The sequence below is a fragment of the Zophobas morio genome, unplaced genomic scaffold (assembly GCF_036711695.1).
Source record: "Zophobas morio isolate AGI-343-1 ecotype UQ-CSIRO unplaced genomic scaffold, CSIRO_AGI_Zmor_V1 ptg000157l, whole genome shotgun sequence".
In the NCBI taxonomy this organism is placed as follows: domain Eukaryota; kingdom Metazoa; phylum Arthropoda; class Insecta; order Coleoptera; family Tenebrionidae; genus Zophobas; species Zophobas morio.
The window spans coordinates 346,670-366,464 of NW_026972261.1; the positions used below are offsets into that span (position 1 = coordinate 346,670).

Below are 19,795 nucleotides of genomic sequence, written 5' to 3' on the forward strand. Positions count from 1 at the left end.
CTAATTACAATTTAGAATTTTCGGCCCAAGAAAATGAAACTACAATGAATATATGAAACATTTTGCTTATTAAATGTACCCACAATATATAGTATTAAAAGAAAAATGCTTAGCTTAAAATATAGTATAATTACACTGATTATTATTTATAAAAAGTTTGTAACTAATAAAAGAGCTTCTTGTTTAGTTTACTTGACATGTATTATGTAAATGTAAACGCTGATATCAACGTGTTTAAAATGCCATGTGATGAGTTGCATACTATTAAACTACAGAAAACCGAGTTAAACTTTACTAAACTGTAGCAATCTAAAATAATGCTATTTTAAACAGCGGCTCCGTGCTCTGTTATTATTTCTTCGGATAATACCGTGAGCCATTTTTTCTGCATTTTCAGCCAATGGGGCTGCCCGGATTTTATTAAAACTTTAGTAAATTTTCCTTCTCTTTTTGTTAAAACACAGGAATTGTGTTCATGCTCATACTTTGTAGTATGAAAATGCTACCAACTCATTGATTAAAAATCTGTTACATACAAATCCATTATATGAGTTCGAGTCATACTGCGTGCCAAGTATAGAAAAGCAACAACTAGCTACACTACTGGTCGAGAATATATACAAAAAATAATTACAAAAGAAAAGAAACTCACTGGCAAAGACCTTGGTTCATTGAGCGGCAGAAGAAACTGTCTTGTTTAGCGATTCTTTTGCCTGATTTTATCACAAACCTTCGTCTATTTTTATTGCACATAATCTTTTTCTAAGTTGCCTTTGCTCTAAACCTAGCCGTATTTACACTGTAGACCGCCATATGTACTGCTAAAGTTATTATAGAGATTTTACTGCTAAATATAGTTTACTATCTTAAGTATGGTTTTAAATTTTGAGCATTCTCATTAGCATGGGCATTGACCTAACCAGTTATATAGCGTTAGATTTAAAGGTAACGTCAACATAGAGTTGGTTTCAAATCTACTAATAATTTATAAAAAATTGTTGATTTTATGTTTTAAGTTAATGGTAAATTTCAGCAGCTTTAGTTAATATTTATAGATTTTACTTTCCTTTAAAGCATATTACGTAAAAAATATATGTTATAGGGTTAACGTATTTCAAAATCATTTTTTGGGAAAAATATAATATTCTTAAAAAATTGTGAAATTAGAAGCCATTTTATTTTGCAAAATTATTTTTCGAGTTTGAATAAAGCGTTAATTACGCTGAAGTGATAACAAAATCTGTTTTATTAGTGTTATATCTCCCAAAGAGATACTTATAGTGAAAAAATAATTTTCAATTTTTTTTTTTTGGTTTTATTGACAAAAACAGTTTCTACTTATCTGAGTCTTTCTTTCCCATAAAGCGATTTTAGTTGAAGCAAACTGTTAATTTCAATAAAGTGTAGCCCCATCTACAGAGCCAAAATTAAAAGAAACAAATAATATAAGAGCAGTCCGGACCTCTGAAGCTGCCGCTTTTTCTTCTTTTCCATCTCCAATAACAACGTAGCTAACTTTATGGCCAAATTTTGAAATAATATGGATAAAACAGGCCAGCTTTCCTGTAGAAATGGGTATAAAAATTAAAAACTGTTTAACACCCGGTGTAAAAAGTATTATTACGAAAATAAAGTCAGAGTAATTAAGGAAATTAAGAAACAGCCATCATTGGAAAATACCGACATCAGAAGAACTGTAGACATTTTGTGCTGGAAAAAAAGGGCCTTGTTGACCATAGGCGGGCGTGATCAAAGAAAATAAAAAAAATCTACGTATTATTATATATTGCACTCATACTTAATTTAAAAAGCAGCAGCTTCGCTAGAGCTCCTAGGATATGACTGGAAGTAACAACTAAATTAGTTACGTTTGTGCATCTGCAGCAGTCAATTTTGGAGTGAAAATTATGACGAGGCTCGGAGTAGTAGAAACAATTTTAGAGAAAACAAACTTAAACTTAAGATTGTACGTTTGCGATTTTTCCAAAATGAGGTAAGAAATACTAAGCCACGAAGAGGAAAGACTATCGATTTCCTCATATACAGCGCTAAGAGGTGTACGAATCTCTTCGGGCACAAACTCTGCGTTATTAAAAAATAAATGTTATCACCGATATTGATAGTAACTACAAAAGGATGCTTTACCGAACTGAATATAATTCCTATTGTTATCATAGAATTCTTTATTTCTAATATACAACTCCTGAACCTAACTCACATTGAAAACCCATAATACATATAGAAAAAAAAGTTATAGCCACATATTACATTTTTCTTAACCGGATCTGGAAGGCAAGATGTATTGTCTATTGTATTTGTATAATCTAAATTTTCAAAATTTGTAATATTATGATCTTCCAGCTCTTTGAAAGCAAAAAACTCTTCCAGTATTATAAACAAAAATTTCATCATTTCCCTCCCTCAACATAATATAATAAAATTACTGATGAGAGGGTAATAAACCTATAAAATAACCTAAATAATTGCACAAAGTCGAACTTTCTTTGTGGGCAGCCGAAAACTGTGTTGTGAGTAAAGAAGAGAGAATAATAAGTGTTTCGTCTAGGTCCCATATTCGAACTTCATGGTTCAAATCCCCTAATAAATTTAGCAAGAGAAGAATAAAAACTTTAAGTATTTAATAGGTGATTAAAAAAATCGACAAAATTTCTATATATTGGAATGTAAAGTTGAATAACTACCGAAATCCAAAGGAGGAAGGTTTTCACTCATTAACTTGTAGATGCTTTACAGATTAAAAAAGATATTTTTGACATAGCCTAAGAGAGTGTAAAGTTTAAAAAATCACTTAATTTGAAAATGCGCCAAATAATACGAAGTCGTGTAGCCCGAGCTTAGAAAATGCGCCACAACTCTATTTCAGTGATAGAAAAAGTAACCTCAAACTTCTCTTGCTTGAAGTGTGGATTGGTCTTCAGCGCTACTTTTACATGCAGGCGTAGTTATAGCCAGAGGTTCACGAATATGTTCACATTCTTACTAGAAGAATAGAAAATGTAGACAAAAGTTTTTACAATTCAAACACGGTATATGTAATAAAGCTCCCCAAGTTAGTCACATTTTTAATCAGAAAAACGTTGCCTGACAATTAATTTTTTTATTTGTAAACGGTTTTTTCCTAAAGCTCGACCAGTAGCGGCTGGTGCGCGGTGGCCCGCATGGTCACTCACTAAAGACCAACTATACTTTTGATGCTTTGGCTTTTTAGCTCAAATGAGTCTGTTAGATTTACTACTACGAATAAAATCATTTATTAAATATCAAGTCCAAATGAATAAAAGTACTATCCGCCAAGAAACCTTTATAACGAGATATACAACTTGAAATATTGAAAAAGTGATTTTTTTTACGATTAACTTAATATTAAAAAGAATTCAAACTGTGAAAACTTCATCTATGCTTATAAATTAATAGTTTATCAGCTTATCTGTTCAGGGACGACATTTATGTACTTATTACCTTTTAAAATAAAGTAAAACAATTAAAAATAAGTTATCAAGCAGCAGAGTATACGATTCATAAACCGCTCATCTATATACGAGCTCATGGGGGTCTTATCTTTGTCTTTTAAAAATGAGTAGAAGTAGTTTCATTTAACTAAGCCCAAAAAGACGCATGATTGGTGGATATTTAAACACAAACAATAGTATTACTAAATTTGTTAATTCCTTCAAACGCTTTTTATTTTAGTGATATATCACGAGCTTTTACTCACTTTATCTATTTCTATATATAGTTTGTAAGTTATATCTACCATACACAGATTCTTTAAGTTAATTTTAAAAAAATTTTAATTATACGACTTGATTCGTCCAATCTTTGAAAGCGAGTGCACCAGTTTAGTGCCTGAAGGTTTGTAAGTAAAAAGTAGTACTGCGTTTGTAAGTCCAAGCAGTCCTGACAAATAAAATATTTCCTATTATTTAAATCGTAAGCCGGCCTTCTCTTTAGGTAGAGGGGCTTGCTAGAGTGTTAAATTTGCCTCGAAGCCCTTCCATTACACGTGCAAACATAAAAATTGGTCTAGCCAGTTCAAATGAAGACCTCTGTTGTGTTTATTCTTTTTTTTTTTAAGTTAAATTTGCTTTTGTTTCCTGTGTCTAGCGTTACATTGTCTTTTTTTGTTCTTATACGTCTTAGCTTTTTTGTCTGAATATGTATATTAGTTATTATTTCCTAATTAAAGCTCTATTTTCATAATTTTTTTTTAGTCATATATCTCCTCTTTGTGTGTTTATAATTGCCATCTTTTTTTATATGGGTAGTGACCCCAAAGGTTTGGTATGCAACCTTTCCTGAACAATTAATGGCCCGGTCGATTCTGCTTTAATATGGAGATTTTCCTGTTCGTTGGAAAGTAGTCATAATTGTCATGGTTATGTAAAAGTTTTCACTTCTCCTATATCTATAAGTGCTATAAACGTTAAGGAACTAAGTAAGGGTTGTTAAACGCAGCATGCTACAAGCAAAACAATATGATTTCCGGAACTTACAATTAAAAAATTTATAGCAAAAAAATTATCGACCGAATTTTAAATTGTTTGTAAAAAGTTTTAATTACCTTACAGCACGTATTCTAATTCTGAGAGTAACTAATTACTGTTTATTAGGTACTTTTTAAATTAATTTCATTAATATTTGGTATATATATTCACAAACATGTCTCGTCCTAGGCTTTCCCCTCGGGTGAAAGCACTTAATCGGGGAGGCCTAGCTGGCAATGGCGCTGGTCATAGTCTCTATATGGTTATCGAGTCTCTTGTACTGTGGCCGTCCTCCTGGTGGTGGTTTTTTAGGAGGTTTTCCACCACACTAGGCAGAATGGCGGGAGTCGGGTCCCGATATTTTCTGCTTGTTCAACCCTTCGGGACAGTCATGATAGTGCATGCTCCTTCGGGCGGACATCCCTGCCCATTTAGGTTACATTAAGCAGTACCTTAGGCCCTCTTTTAATTAGAATCTAACTGTAGTATGTCAATTAATAAATAAATAAAAACATGTTTGGCTCTTTTATTTTCTTCACCCCTCTTTTTTTCTTTTTCGGATTTTTTTGCATCTTTGTTGTTGTAGATGTATGTAGGTCTAGGGGACCAGCAATTTGTGAAGGTAGTAGTTTTAGTGTAGTGGGCATTTTAGCTGATGTTGATAAATACCTTTGTAGCCATAAGGACTACTAACTAACCATAAAGTTAAAATAGTTTTATTATATATATTTTAAACATTAAGAAAACTATTTAAACATTCCTGGTTACTTTTGCAAAGCCCTCATTGACTTTGCCCTCATGATAATTACAAATTAAGCAAATAGCTTAAACAAAGCGATTGACTCCCCAAACACCTGTGTCAAACAAAAAATAATTTTTTTTTTAAAATCGGTGTTCACAACGATTATCTACTTATTATTATCAAATACTTCTCTTGACTAAGGTAGTGATCTTAAAGCTTAACAAAATTTCAGCGGGATCATAAAAAAGCAGTTTGTACAATTAGTTAAGACTGCACAAAGAACTTAGTATTTCTTTGAATTTAGTGAAAACACTTAAAATTTAATAAATCATGAAAACTTACTGGAAAGGTAGTAGTCTCTCAGAAACATCTAATCTAAAGCATGTTAAGAGAAGAATGATTCTTCAAGTTAATTTTTTTTGCTGATGTGGCGATTTATATCTCTTTCATTAACCTTTGCAAAGATCAGAAAGTAATATTCCTGTTATTTAACAGGGGAACTCAAACAAAATTTGGAGAATTCTTTAACTATTCTTAAAACAAAAAGTACAAAGAAAATTACCTGACACGCTAATTATAATTATGAGTACAGACGTATATGTGGCGTTCTGGATAAATCGTTTGTCTATCTGTATAGAAGGTAAACGTGAATACCAACATAAATAAGATAATAATTAAAGCAAAGTAGGCTTTAGCGCTCTTATTAACTTATTAGCAAATTACCTACTACACTTCTTTATCCATCATTAGCTCGGTATTATTTTTTTGCAGATCACCTAAATAGCTTTAAGTCTATTGTAAACATAACGCTAAGAGCAGTAACAGGTATCCTTTAACTTTTAAGTATTGCGAGAAACATGTATGTTTGCAAGCCATACACTGGTAATTGTAACAAAGAGCTTACGAGGAGCCGCCGGTAACTCGTCGTTTTTTATAAGCTTAGACACATAAACTTGGGTGTTATAAAAAAGATGAAAGTATATAAGGGTTTAATAACTTAGTGAGAGCAAGTTGAAAATTATAAATTTAATTTAGTTAATTAGTTAGTTATCTCTTCATGTGGTCTATAAAATGCAAATTGTTTGTCATAATTAAATAATTTGAGAACTTGGCTGCAAGAGAGAGAAGGGGGTGGGGTTACCCCGTTTCTCTGCAGAAAATCGCTTCGTCAAATTAAGTTATCACGATTTCTTTAACCCATCTTAGTAACTTCTGATGAGCTCATTGTAAAAGCTATTTAGGCGTTTATTAAATTAATGTTTTTTATAATATCTTAAAAGAATGTTCCTTTTTCTTTATAAACTTTAGCTTGTTTTAAAGCTTTTTAAATTATAAAGATGGGTTTAGACTTTGTAACACCTTTTAAAAATCTTCTGAACAGTTTCCGGAAGAAAGAACCTTCTAAGGCAAAATCTATCTAATTTTTTCATTTGAAAATCTTGTTTTATATATTCATTTATTTATTTTTAACGTAAGTTTGAAATTTCAGAACCATAATAATAACTACATATTTATTTTTAAAATAATAATACCTTAAAGGAAACTCGCCCTGGATTATTTTCTTTGTCTCACTTGTCTCTTTCGCAGCGCAGTCTTAATAGCCGTCCGAAGGAAAAAACTGTTATTTGATTTTTATATATAAAGTAGTTTATTTTATGAGAGTCAACTTTTAAACTGCCTTATTCACAACACCACTATAAACTTTATTACATCTTTTTCTATGTTTACAATTTTAAAAAGACTGCCACATAATATCCTTTACTATAATAAGCTTTTTTTCTCAATATTATAATATTAATGTTTAAGGATCGAGAAGCAAAGATGATCTTACGATCCATTTGTAATAATTCTGCGTTTTCTCCACTTTCTCCCGATGAAAAAAGAAAGTTAGTTGAGAATTTTGCAAGAGTTGAACTTGACAAAGATGATATATTATTTCGACAGGGTTATAATTTTTATTTAGTAAATTAAACTTCTTACATACTGTTTGTTGAGAATTTAATACATGTATTTTATATTATTTAAAATTTATATATATTTTTATAAAATTATTTTATTAAATTTTTTTTTAGTTTTAAGATTAAATTTAAATTTTTTTTTCGTTTCTGCATATATTTTTGTATTTATATAATTTTATATTCTTATAACTATTATTACTTTTATATGAATATAAGTTAACTATTTTTTAAAATTTTGATTTTAAATTCTATTTTTAAAGCTTTATATAAATTATAATAAACTTATTTTTATCTCTTTTTTTTTAAAAATATATGAACTAAGTTGAACTTTTTAATAGTTCATTCTTAGTTTGCAAAAAATTATTATCAACTTTTTCAGTATTAAAGTTAATTTATTATGTTCAAAAATTATTGTTTTGTTTTAAATTTTGATTATTTTTAAACTTTTTTATACAATTTAAACTTTTTACTAATTTTGCTTATAATTTTTTTTAAATTTAATTACTTTTTACTTTGTCGCAATTTTTTATATATTTGCTTTTTCTAAAATCACTAGTTTTTGTATTTTTTAATTATTTACTTTTTTAAAACTTTTTTATTATAATATACATTTTAAAAAAAATTTTTTGTTTTTTCAACAAAATTTTTTATATAACTTTTAATGTTTGCTTGTATATATAATTTTTAAGCTTTATTTTTTTATTAATAATTTGTTATGAATTTTTATATTATTAACTTATTTATAAATTATTATTAAACTTTTTTTAATGAACAATAAAATTATATGAACATTATTTATAAAGTTAAATTATAATTATGAATAATTACTTAAAATATAACTAAAGTTTTTATATTAATAAGTTTTTCAAGTTTTATATATTTTAATATTTTTGCTTTATTTTTTATAGAAATTATGAAGTTTATAATAATTTTTTTATTAAAATTCATAATAATTTTACTTTATATTATTAATTTTGTTTATTACCTACAAAATTTTTAATTTTTTAGAGTTATTATTATCAACTTAATTATATTTAAAATATTTAAAAACTTTAGGAGATTATGGTCACTATTTTTATGTCATCACTAAAGGAAAGTGCGAATTGTACATTCGCAAAAGAAATAAAAAATCTTTTCATCGAGCTACTTTACAAGAAGGCATTCTTGTTTTATTATATACCATTTGATTATAATTATAATATTACAATAATAAATCGTAAAAATAAAAAGTTTTATATTTTTTATAATTAGTAGTAATATTATAGAAATATTATCGTATTTACTTTTAAGTATTAAATAAAAAAGTAAAAACGTTCTTTATATTAAATATAAACAAGAAATATAATACATTCCTTTTTTTTAATTTTGTTTTAAAAGAAATAATTAGAATTAGTTATTTTACTTTCATAGTAACAAATATAATAGAAGAGCTTTAAATATTGTACTAATAAAAAAATTATATACTAGTTTTAATTACTTTTATATTGTTATTTATAGAGTTTACATAATATATAAATATATATTAAAAGCTTTTTAAAGAATAAAAAAATATTAAAGTATATATAATATAATGAAGGCCGAAAGTAAAATTCAACCAAACAAGAATTAAAGTATTAAAAATTTTATGTTAAATAAATTTTAAAATTATATATAAATAATATAACAAAATAAAATGTTAATTTAAATTAATAATAAAAAAATTTTAGTTAATAAATTAGTAAAAGTTAGTTATAGTTATTATTATTACATTATTTTAACAAAGAAAAAAGTTAGTTATAGTTATTATTATTATATTATTTTAACAAAGAAAAATGAAAATGACTTTTAAAATTTTATTTAGAAAAGTTTACTTAACAATTTCATTTATTAAAAAAAAATTATAAATTTTTTGCTTTAATTATATTTTATTATATTTATATAATTTACACTAGAAAAATCAAATTATTATTACAATAAAAAATAAATACACTTTTATGCTACTTACGAAAAATATAATTTTTTTTACTAAAAAATATTTTTAAAAAGTTAATTATTTATAGTTTAAGACAAAAAGTTAAATATATTTTATTAGAATAAAAACAAAAAATAATGATTAATTTTTTTGTAACTTTTCTATTATATTGAAAAAAATTATACTTTTAATTATAGACTTTACAATTTGTAAAATATTAAAAAAAATAGTTGTAATAATGAAGTTTTTATGAATACTTAAGCGATGAATATCTAATATTTACAAAACTTTACTTTAATGTATTTACCATTATATTTTTAAAACTTTTTAAGTCATTTAGTGAATCATAAATTTTTAGTGATTATTAATTTTTCTTATAAAAGAAATTTTGCTATCTAATAAGAATTTTTATTTTTTATTTTTTACTTATAATATATATTTTAATTAATTTTCCGATCATAAAGTTTCAAGTAAGGCTCCTAAAAAAATAAGAAAACTTTAACTATATATTATCTATAACTTTAAGTACAAATCTGTTGACGTGTATTAATTTTTCTAATATAAATTTTCTAACTTCAAATGGTAATTTTCATGATATTTATATATTATATATACAAAAAGTATTAAAAAGAAAAATTTACTATAATTTTTATTAAAATAAATATGTTTGATTACTATTTGTACACGATTGAAAGAAATTTAAAGATTTAATATAATGAAAGTTGTAATGAAAATAGAAATAAAGTTTTATATGTATAGCGATAGTACCAATATGTGGCTTGAAAGTATAATAAAATACTAATTAGGATTAACATAATATTAATAAGCTAAAAGAAATAAAAGTTTTTTATGAAAGGAAATAGAAAAATATGGAAAAGCATATGAAGAAATAGTTTTTTTTTTATAATTTTTTTATAACTTATGTTGAAAGTAATTTTTTATTATAATTACTGTTTTTGATAAAAAAAAAGTATAACTTTTATTATAATAATAACTTAATCACGTTTTATTCAAATGTTTTTATTTATTTTCAATATATTCTTAAATATCATTCTTGTATCTTTTTTGTTATATCTTTTATTATTATAAATAGATAATAAAGTTATTTTTATTATAAAAAACTTTAAAAAATATTTTATAAGTTATTAATTTATTAAAAACTTTATTTTCTTTTTTTAAATATAAAACCTTTTTTTGATATTGACTAAATCCTTAATAATATTTTATAATCCATCATTTTTTTAGAATTTTTTTTTCAATGTTTCAATATTATTTTATTGTTTTGGTATTTTTTTATAATTATTTTAATTATAAATATTATTTAAATTTATTTTACTAAGACAATTAAGAAATATATTTTATATCTTTTTATATTATTGTTCTAGTATTTTGAATCAAAATTATTCATATAATTAAGCACAGGCTCGCATTTTGGTGAACTCGCGCTGATCTACAATGGTTATCGGCGGGGAACAGTCGTCGCGAGCGAGCCATCTGTCCTTTACGCGCTCGATCGAAACTCGTTTATAAAAGCGACAAGTTACAATTCAGAGCTCATCGCCGTGTTTGATAAATTTGCTTTAATTATTGACGAAGTGGAAAACTCAAAAGGTCATTACTACTACTATTGTATTACTATTGTTGTTATGCTTTTTAATTGTTTTGTTTAAATATTAATTATAATAATAATATAATTTATAAAGTTTTCACTGTTTTTTGTGAATATTTTAAATAGAAAATTGCCATTTATTGGTTGATATTATCTATCTGTTTTGAAGGGAATTACACAAAAATCATTTTAGAATATAAAACTTTACGCTTTAAATAAATTAAAAATATTACTTATTAACAACTTTTGGGTGTTTATAGTATTGTTTTATTCTTAATGTATATTTATTATTTTAGAGATTAATTATTCGTTTCTTATTATTATTATTATTATTATTATTATTATTATTATTATTATTATTATTATTATTATATTTTAGAACCACTAGAAACACAACGTTATATGGATGTTAACGGCTTTATTAAGGCGATGACGCAAAATCGAGAAAATCTTCCGGAAATTGATTATGATGCGGAAGACCAGCGCCTTCGTTCTTTAGTAATAATAATAATAACTATACATATTTATTAATCTAACCCTAAATAATAGCGTATTGTTATTTATATTATATAATTATAATTATTAACATGTTACACACTTTCTAAGAATACTTATTTATACTGATTAATATGGATTTTTCCGAAAAGTTAAAGCTATATTGTCTATATAAATAATATTTATTATTATCATGTTATTTTTATAAAGTATTCACTTTTAGGAATACTTTTTAATAATAATAAAATAGTGTGTATATTTATTAATTATAATTAAAGTTTACTGTTATTATTTTTTTGTTCAATTTTTTTTAGCTAAGTATTTTATGTATAAAAGTTAATATAAAATTTTAATTTTTCCGCTTAGATATCTTGGAAAACTTATAAGTATATATGAAATATTAACAAAGTTAATTTTAAAAGTAAAACATTATTTACTATAGAAAAATTTTTATTCTTATCTTTTTACCTTTTTATATACTTTTATATCTGCTGGCGTTGTTCAGCTTTTTATTATTTAACCTTTTTTATCCATACTTTTGTTAACCTATTTCTTGGTTTATACTTGTTTGCATAAACTTTACATAATATTAAATTTTTTAATATTTTTATGTATATTTGTTACATTTCCTATAATATATATATATGTAAAACTTTTTTAGCTATGAAAATATGATGCTACTTTTCTTATATTTAATAAAAAATAAGACTTTTTTTGTTTTTTGTTTTTCACATCTTCTTGTTATTATAATTGTATATAAACTATTTTATATATGAATCTTAAAAATTTTACTTAAGTTTTTGTTACTCTTTTTGCTTTTTTTGTAATCTTGTTATATTTATTTTATTATAACACTTTTTTAACAATAATTATTTCGGGTTAACGTTAATGAACTCTTTACATAAAAGTTTTTTTTACTAAAAAGTTTTAAAATAAAATTATTATTCCTGTTTTATTTGTATTTATGAATATTTGAATATTATTATTATTAAGAAACAAAAATTTTATATATTTATTACTTTTTTATCTGTATATTTTTTATTTATTTACCAGAAAAACTATTCATATTTATTCAGAAGCATTACTTTTTATTAAATATATTTTTTCTTTATTTCCGTTATACTATATATTTTGCTTATTAATAATATTATGAAAGTCTATTGTACTTTAAAATTATAACATTTTCTATTAGTTTTCCAGTAATTCATTAAAAAATAAATAAATTAGTATCTATTGGCGAGAAGACAAATCTAGTAATTATTATTACGAAATTTAACTAATTCTATAAATTCTTTTATTAGTTAATGAGAGAAATATTTATGATAGTTTTCATTCCGTCATATTTTTCTTGCAGTTGTTTTAGTGAACTTTTCCGAAGTAAAAATTGAGTGGAATTTTGTTTATATTGTTAAAATAAAAGATAGTAACCAACCAGAGAAATACAATTTATTATTTTCATAGTGGGTTTTTCATTAAAATATATTAAATTTTATAAGCATAGTAACCAATCAGAGAAAATTCTATTTTTAATTTTATGATCTTTTCTATGATAAATTTTTTGTTGGTTTTCTCGTTGTAATATTTTTTAATGTAAATTTGGTTTATGGTTAATAATACCTACCAACTAGAAATCCATTTTATATAAACTTTCTTGATTGGTTTTTCTCTAAATTATTGGGATTTTGCATAATATTAAAAAAATAATAAATAAATGATCAGAAAAAGACAGTATTTCCACTGTTATTATGTACTTTGTTAGTAATTTCATTTAAATACTCCGAATTTTATATTTGTTTAAATTTAATAAGTACTACTTTCAATTATTATTTTGAACTTTTCATAATAAAGCTTTGTGAATTTTATACTAAATTTCATGTCTTAAAAAAAATTGCGCCTCAGTTTAGACTGATTGACCGGCATGGAAGCGGAATGATCGACTTTTCAGAATTTGCACTTTTTTTACGAATTCTTTCCTCGCCTGATCCGGACTTTGATTTGGCATTTTATTACTTTGATAAAGATTCTGACGAGTTAGTTTTCTTCAATTTTTTTAATGCTATTTTCGAAATTATTTTAATTGGTTAAGTTTTATTATGGTGGTGACCTGTACATTGTATTATTGGTTAATATTATTATTTTTTTTTAATAGAGAATTATGTATTTCTTCTTTTTTCGTTATAAATTTAACTTTATGGAATTTTTTATTATAGTTTATATATATTATTTTAAATTTAATACTTCAAAAGTTTTTACTAAATTTCAATTTATTTTTTATATTTTTTATTTTTTTGGGTTTCATTTATTTATTACATTTTAATTTTTATGAAGATTAAATGATATTAATTAAACTGAAACTCTATAGATTATTTTATGCTTTTTTAAAAATTTATTTACATTTTATAAAAATATTATATATTTTTCTTATAATATTTACTTATAATAATTTTACTGACTTTTTCATAATTTTTAGGATAAATTTTTATCTTTTTATTATTGGCTAAATCATTACCCTTTTAATTATTTTTCATTGCGCCAATATATAAAATTTATTATTTTTGGGTTTATTTATAAACATTTATGAAGTTCTATACTTATATGTAATTGAAAATTTTTTTACTTTCGATACTTTGTTAATTGTTTTTTATTGGCCATTATTTTAATTATTATATTTTTTCTAACTTTATTAACACGCCAATAAGATTTTTTTGCTGATCTGTGACTGTTCAGTCAACTATATCCCCATTTTTATTGACCAATTTTCCCCATAATTTTTATATTTTTTGGACGACATTAGTTTTTAAAATTATTTATTTGAACTATATTTTTAAGCGGTATTGTGAGTATTAATCAAACAAACGTTACTATTGGCTTATTATTTTAATATATTAAGCGTGCCAATGAATTATAGTATATAATTATTTAAATCTCATCGTAGTATTTTTTATATCTCTTCATTGACTAATACTGCCTTGAACTTTAATTTTTTTTTTTGCTTCGTCACTAAATATTTTTTATATTCTCTGAGCTCTCAACTTGTTTTATGGCTACTAGTAATAAGTATTTTAGTTCTATTTCTTTTTTACTTTTATATTATTCGCTTGTGTTTTTTACTTGTTTATTTATGCTTCACTTTCATTATTTTTATAAACTATTTTTACTAGCCAACACCAATACTTATTTTATTAAAATAAAAATCGATTTGTTTTTAGCGCCATCACAAAAAGTGAGTTTATTGATATTCTCAAGTCAAATATTTCCGAAGAAGCTGAAAACGCTTTTTTGAATCTTGATTGTAAGCACCAATAGAAACTTGTTTTTAAAGAGCTGCTTACCATGTATAGGCGAAACCATGAAGCGTTTCTTTGGCTCGGAAGGTAACGAGCGTTCCCTTAACTTTTATGAATTCACGGAATTTTTTATACAGTTTCAAGTAAGCTATTATTGTTATTATTATCAAATCTGTTACTTTCCTAGTATTTATGAATTTTTTTCTTATTCTAGGTAACATTATATGCCAACTAAATATTGTTTATAAGTTTACTTTTATTATGATTACTTTAACTTTTGGTTATTATTGTTTACTATTCATTACCAATTTCTTATTTATATTTTTCTGCGTTGTAATACTTTTATTATATATTTAAAATGTTGTTAACATTTATCCTTTTTTATTTATAATTTATCCTCAATATATTATTTTGGAACTTCCAACATTTATTATTATAAGCTTTGTGTTCAATTATTTCTATTACTTTTTATATTATGTATATATAATTAGTTTTTCATTAAACTTTATTATTTATTTACTTGTAACGGTTTTTATTGATAAGATCGAATATGCACGCCAGTTGTTTCTTTCGCAAGACGAGGAGGGAAAAGGATATATTTCTGCTGACTCTTTTGTTAATATAACAAAACTTTTGGGTTTTTATGTTACTTGCTTGCTTCATTATTTTTATGAATAATAATAAATCACTAAAATTACTTACAGGTGATCCACGTGCTTTTGCATACTCTGACTATTTGTTGAGTTCTGTTAGTTCGAAGAAGTCTCATTGTTATATTTGCTTCAATATTATTATAATAATTTATTATAAAAACTATTTTTATTACTATTTTTATATTTCATATCAAGAGATTTTTTATTTTATATTACAAAAAGTATTTTTGTATAAAGAATTTCTTACTTTATTATTATTATATTATTATAATATATTTTTATTAGTATTCTACACTTAAAGGGAGCCTTTATTGACTTAGAATAAAAAAAACTTAAACTTTACATTATAAACATAATATTAGTGTGCCCATCTACAGTAACGTTGGGCTTGTGTTTCGCTTGTAAGTTTTAATTATAAGAAAAAGTTTTCCGTTGTGAAGAAATATAAGTACTTATACAAAACTAATATTATTTATTAATGTGTAATAAATGTTTCATTATGAAAACTTTATACAATTGTTTTATATTATTTATTTTAATAAAAATATTCAATTTTTTTGGTTAATTTTTTATTTATAATATTTGTAAAGTTATATTAATGGTATTTCATTATTGATTCTGTTATGTTTTATGTAGATTATTTATTTTATTTAGAATTTAATAAAATTATAAAACTATTGCCATAATTTTTTTATGTTTTTAACTCATTATGGAGTACCAATTTTATATAGACGTAAGCAGATTTATAACTTTGATCACATCGTGGATGCTGAAATATAATTTTTATGTAAATAATAATGTAATATATAGATGTGCTCTCAACATGTAACTTCTGGCCATTCTCTATTAGTTACTAATAAATAAATAACAAGCAGCAGTTTTTTGTGATATATTTCATCCGGATACCTATACAATAATAATAATAATATAATTAGCATATCGAAGGGTAATAAAATTTTTTATTTACTGGAAACCAATCGTATACTACCAGGTTCATTTTTATCAACTTAAATTGTAGCATTTTATTTATTCGGATGGTTTTCTTTCTTATTCATGATTTATAGACACGAGGTAATTGCTTGCATTCTACCTTTTGTTTGTTGCATAACTTGGTTGCCTTTATTCTTTACTTTACCCAGATTATAATTTTAGACTATTATGTTGCACCAAGCTATTATTTGTCCCTTACATATTTTTTTGAAGTTTTTGCTTTTTTTTTCTTTATTTTAATGTTTTACTATATTTATATAAAATTTTTGCTAAATATTTTTATACTATTTTATATTTTATAATATTTTTTAGTAATATTCTTTTAAAAATTATACAAAGCACTGTTTATTATTTTATTGTTTACCATTTTTTTCCCTTATATTTATTATAATAATGTGAAAAAAAAATTATAGTTATCATTAATGAAAAAAGGCTTTACTTTTATACGAAAAGTTAAAGTAAAGTTGGAGTTTTTATATAATTATTATTGATGGTTAACGATTCCAGTTTTTATAAAACTTTACCACAAAATTTAAAAATGGATTAACTTATACTTAATTATATATCTGAATTATGAGAAACTCTTACATATATTTTTGTATAGCTTAATACTATAAAGTTTTGTACTTTATTGTATTTCGTTACATATTTATATAACTGATACACTTTTTGTTCCCTTTCCATTATGTATTAAAAGTATATTAATGAACTAACTTTACTGTTGTAACAAAGTTTTCTTTAAGACACTTCTACGTTAAAAATTTTAATTCTAATTATGTTATTTTTTTGTGCAAACTTTTATATGGTTTTTTTGTTATAGTATTTATGAAATAGTTTAAATTTTTATAATAATACAGGACTCCTTACTTCACCTTTAGTTTATATATATATTATTCTATGCTGTTAAGAATATTCTTTAATAGATGTATATATATGTATATATTTTTATCATTTTTTCTTTTCTTACTTTTGTATAATACGTAAATATTAATATTTTGAAAACTTGTATTCCAAATTATATATTTTAGAGCATTTATAATCCAAATTTTTATTTTTAATTACTTTCTGTGGAATTTACTTGAACTTATGATTAAGGAAAGTCACTTTTGCTGAATTTGTTGGATTTCAAAAGTTTCTGCAGCATCTTCCTGCCATCAAACACATGCTTTGGTCCACTTTTAAAAAATTTCCCAATTCTAATATCGACATGAATAACTTTCGCGCATTGGTGAGAATACTTTATAAAGCTTGCAATTACTAGAATTTCTGCCTTTTACTTAAAGTGTTATCATTAAAGTTTGTGTAATTAGAGTATCAAAAAGTATTTTATACGTATAATTTATAATTTTATCTTTGTACAAATTAATTTTTATTTGCGTTATTGAGTTTGCATTTGTTGCAGAAAAAGTTAATAGCAGCCTTTTGCTTTTAGTTAGCGCCGTATAACTTTAGAAATGTATCATTTAATCAATAGCCGCCTAAAATTTTAAATTTGCCCCCTTTAAGGTTTTTTCGTGCAAATAAAATTAATTGGCTGATTTTAATAATTTTCGATCATTTCAGTTTTACCTGCAAAAAGTAACTTAAAAGCTACCTTTTTAAACTTATTTGTGTCACTTGAAATTTTTTATATAATAACTTTTTGAAGTTTATCTTGTGCAAATTAGCTCTATAATTGCCATTTAACATTAATTTGCCTCATTTAATTTTATTTTTCCTTTTACTTTTTATTATTTTGTAAAATATAATTTTAATTTTTAATTTTCCTTTATTTTATTAATTCTTTCTATTACCTTTTTTATAATTAAGATTTTAACTTTTATTATTTATTTTATTATATGTAAATATAAATTACACTATTATCACTTATAAAGTTTTGTATGTTTTCTTACTTATAAGAATTAATTCTTATTTTCAAATGCAATTATTTAAATTATTATTATCATCAAGTCATTATGTACCACGAATGAAAATAAAAAAATATATATTTTTAATAAACATTTAGTACATATATAAATATATATTTTTGCAAGTTTTTTATTATAGTTTTTATATAATAATAGTTTTTTGTATATTTGTAAATGTTCTCTTATTGTTAAACTACTTTTATTATGAGCAACTGTGTTTTTTATATAGTATTATAATATTGTTTAAACCTTTTATTTTTTATTACTCATATCAACTATATTTTATTTTTCCCTTATTTCTATATTATTTTAATATATTTATTTATAATAATTATTATATATTTCACTTCTACTTTTTAACTATTACTATTATAAAGGAAACATAATAATCACTTTCACTATTAATTTAAACTATTTTTTTTTTCTTGTGCAAAGCGACTTTTATTGTATATTATATGAATATTAAATATATACCGCGTGAGCGGCCATGCGGTGCCCCAAATTTTATTATCACTATTATTTGTGGTTATTTATTATATAATTACTTATGTATTATCAATTATTAATTGTATTATTACTTATTAATATTAATATATATCTAAAAAACCACGTGCATTATTTTTCTATAGATGCGCAGCAACGCGGTAACCACTTTTTCGCCAATCGAAGCGGCCATTTGCTTTCAGCTTTTTGGGACGAACAACGGCACGATCATCACTGCCGCTTCGTTTAGAGAAAAGATTATCAACTTTCATATGGGAGAGGAAGGTAAGCTATAAATATACTTTAAAAATAAATATATATATATATAAAATAACGTAAGCATGACGAACAAAAATATTATGAAAGTAAAATATATAAATAATAAGTAAAGGAAAAAATATTATAATATTTCAGTTCAAGACTTATAACAATGCGTGATAGCAGAAAAGAAATATTTATTTTTTTAATAGTAATAACTATTAAAAAAATATAGTAATATTGAAACATACTAGAATAGTTTAAGTGAAAGTCATTTGTACTTACTTAATTATATATATCTATTGCCTTAATTACTCTTATTAGGTATTTAATACTCGTTTTAAAGAAGTATAATAATATAAACAAGCAAATATAAGAAAACTAAAGAATTTTTGTATATATCCATTACTTTGATATTAATAGCAATTCAGTGTTGTAAAGTAATAATTAGTTAATACTAAGAAAATATACAAGATTTTATGTGGATTTATTGTTGTATATAATAATAGTAATAAAAATAAAAACTGTTTATTATATTTATTAAAAGTTTCATTATTTATGAGTAGAAATTACATACAAAATAAGAAAAAACTGGTGAAAACTGTTCACAATATTTATTTGAAATAATATTTTTATTATAAAAAATAGAAAGTAAGCGAACTTATTTTCATAACTTATTTGTATTTTACTAATGAATTTAGTTTATATTAATATTTTTACTATATTTATAATAATTCATACATATAATAATATCTAATTTGAATCTTTTATTATTAATATAATTGTTACCAACTAGTTTGCCATTTAATATTAGATAATAATATTAATAAAGAATTTAGTTTATATTAATATTTTTAATAATATTTATATAAAAGAAGTGGCTGAAACTTTTATTATAATAATTGATTCTAACTAGTTTATTATTTAGTTTTAATAATAATAATTAATAGTTATAGT

At 23.5% G+C, this 19,795-nt stretch overlaps 2 protein-coding genes across 3 annotated transcripts; one reads left to right on the plus strand and one right to left on the minus strand.

Moving 5' to 3' along the window:
- Positions 1 to 1,291: 1,291 nt before the first annotated feature.
- On the minus strand, positions 1,292 to 2,911 carry LOC135145560 (eyes absent homolog 4-like). 2 transcript variants are annotated; one of them, XM_064077677.1, is made up of 10 exons: positions 2,837 to 2,911; positions 2,703 to 2,780; positions 2,476 to 2,598; positions 2,269 to 2,420; positions 2,146 to 2,209; positions 1,971 to 2,082; positions 1,799 to 1,878; positions 1,685 to 1,725; positions 1,463 to 1,563; positions 1,292 to 1,413 (listed from the first exon to the last, which is right to left on the minus strand). In XM_064077677.1, exons 2-10 carry the CDS (start codon positions 2,731 to 2,733, stop codon positions 1,371 to 1,373), a joined length of 747 nt encoding a protein of 248 aa, XP_063933747.1. In that variant the 5' UTR covers positions 2,734 to 2,780; positions 2,837 to 2,911; the 3' UTR covers positions 1,292 to 1,370. The 2 variants fall into 2 exon arrangements, with proteins under 2 accessions (XP_063933747.1, XP_063933746.1); XM_064077676.1 differs by having other exon boundaries at positions 1,681 to 1,725.
- Positions 2,912 to 7,153: 4,242 nt separating this feature from the next.
- On the plus strand, positions 7,154 to 18,865 carry LOC135145549 (calcium-binding mitochondrial carrier protein-like; the record flags this gene model as incomplete). The annotated part of the gene is made up of 10 exons (XM_064077667.1): positions 7,154 to 7,192; positions 10,579 to 10,767; positions 11,145 to 11,263; positions 13,160 to 13,290; positions 14,470 to 14,552; positions 14,602 to 14,690; positions 15,091 to 15,184; positions 15,252 to 15,309; positions 17,286 to 17,418; positions 18,727 to 18,865. Coding segments are annotated over exons 3-10 (823 nt in total), but the record flags the coding sequence as incomplete, so codon positions are not given.
- Between the last annotated feature and the right edge of the window lie 930 nt (positions 18,866 to 19,795).

Bases quoted from the DNA above. Each gene is read 5' to 3' on its own strand.
- LOC135145560 (XM_064077676.1), bottom strand. From the start codon at position 2,733: ATGAGTGAAAACCTTCCTCCTTTGGATTTCG. The intron at 2,599-2,702 runs GTAGTTATTCAA...TAAATTTATTAG, and splicing joins CCTTCCTCCTTTGGATTTCG to GGGATTTGAACCATGAAGTT. The intron at 1,879-1,970 runs GTACAATCTTAA...TGACTGCTGCAG, and splicing joins ATTTTGGAAAAATCGCAAAC to ATGCACAAACGTAACTAATT.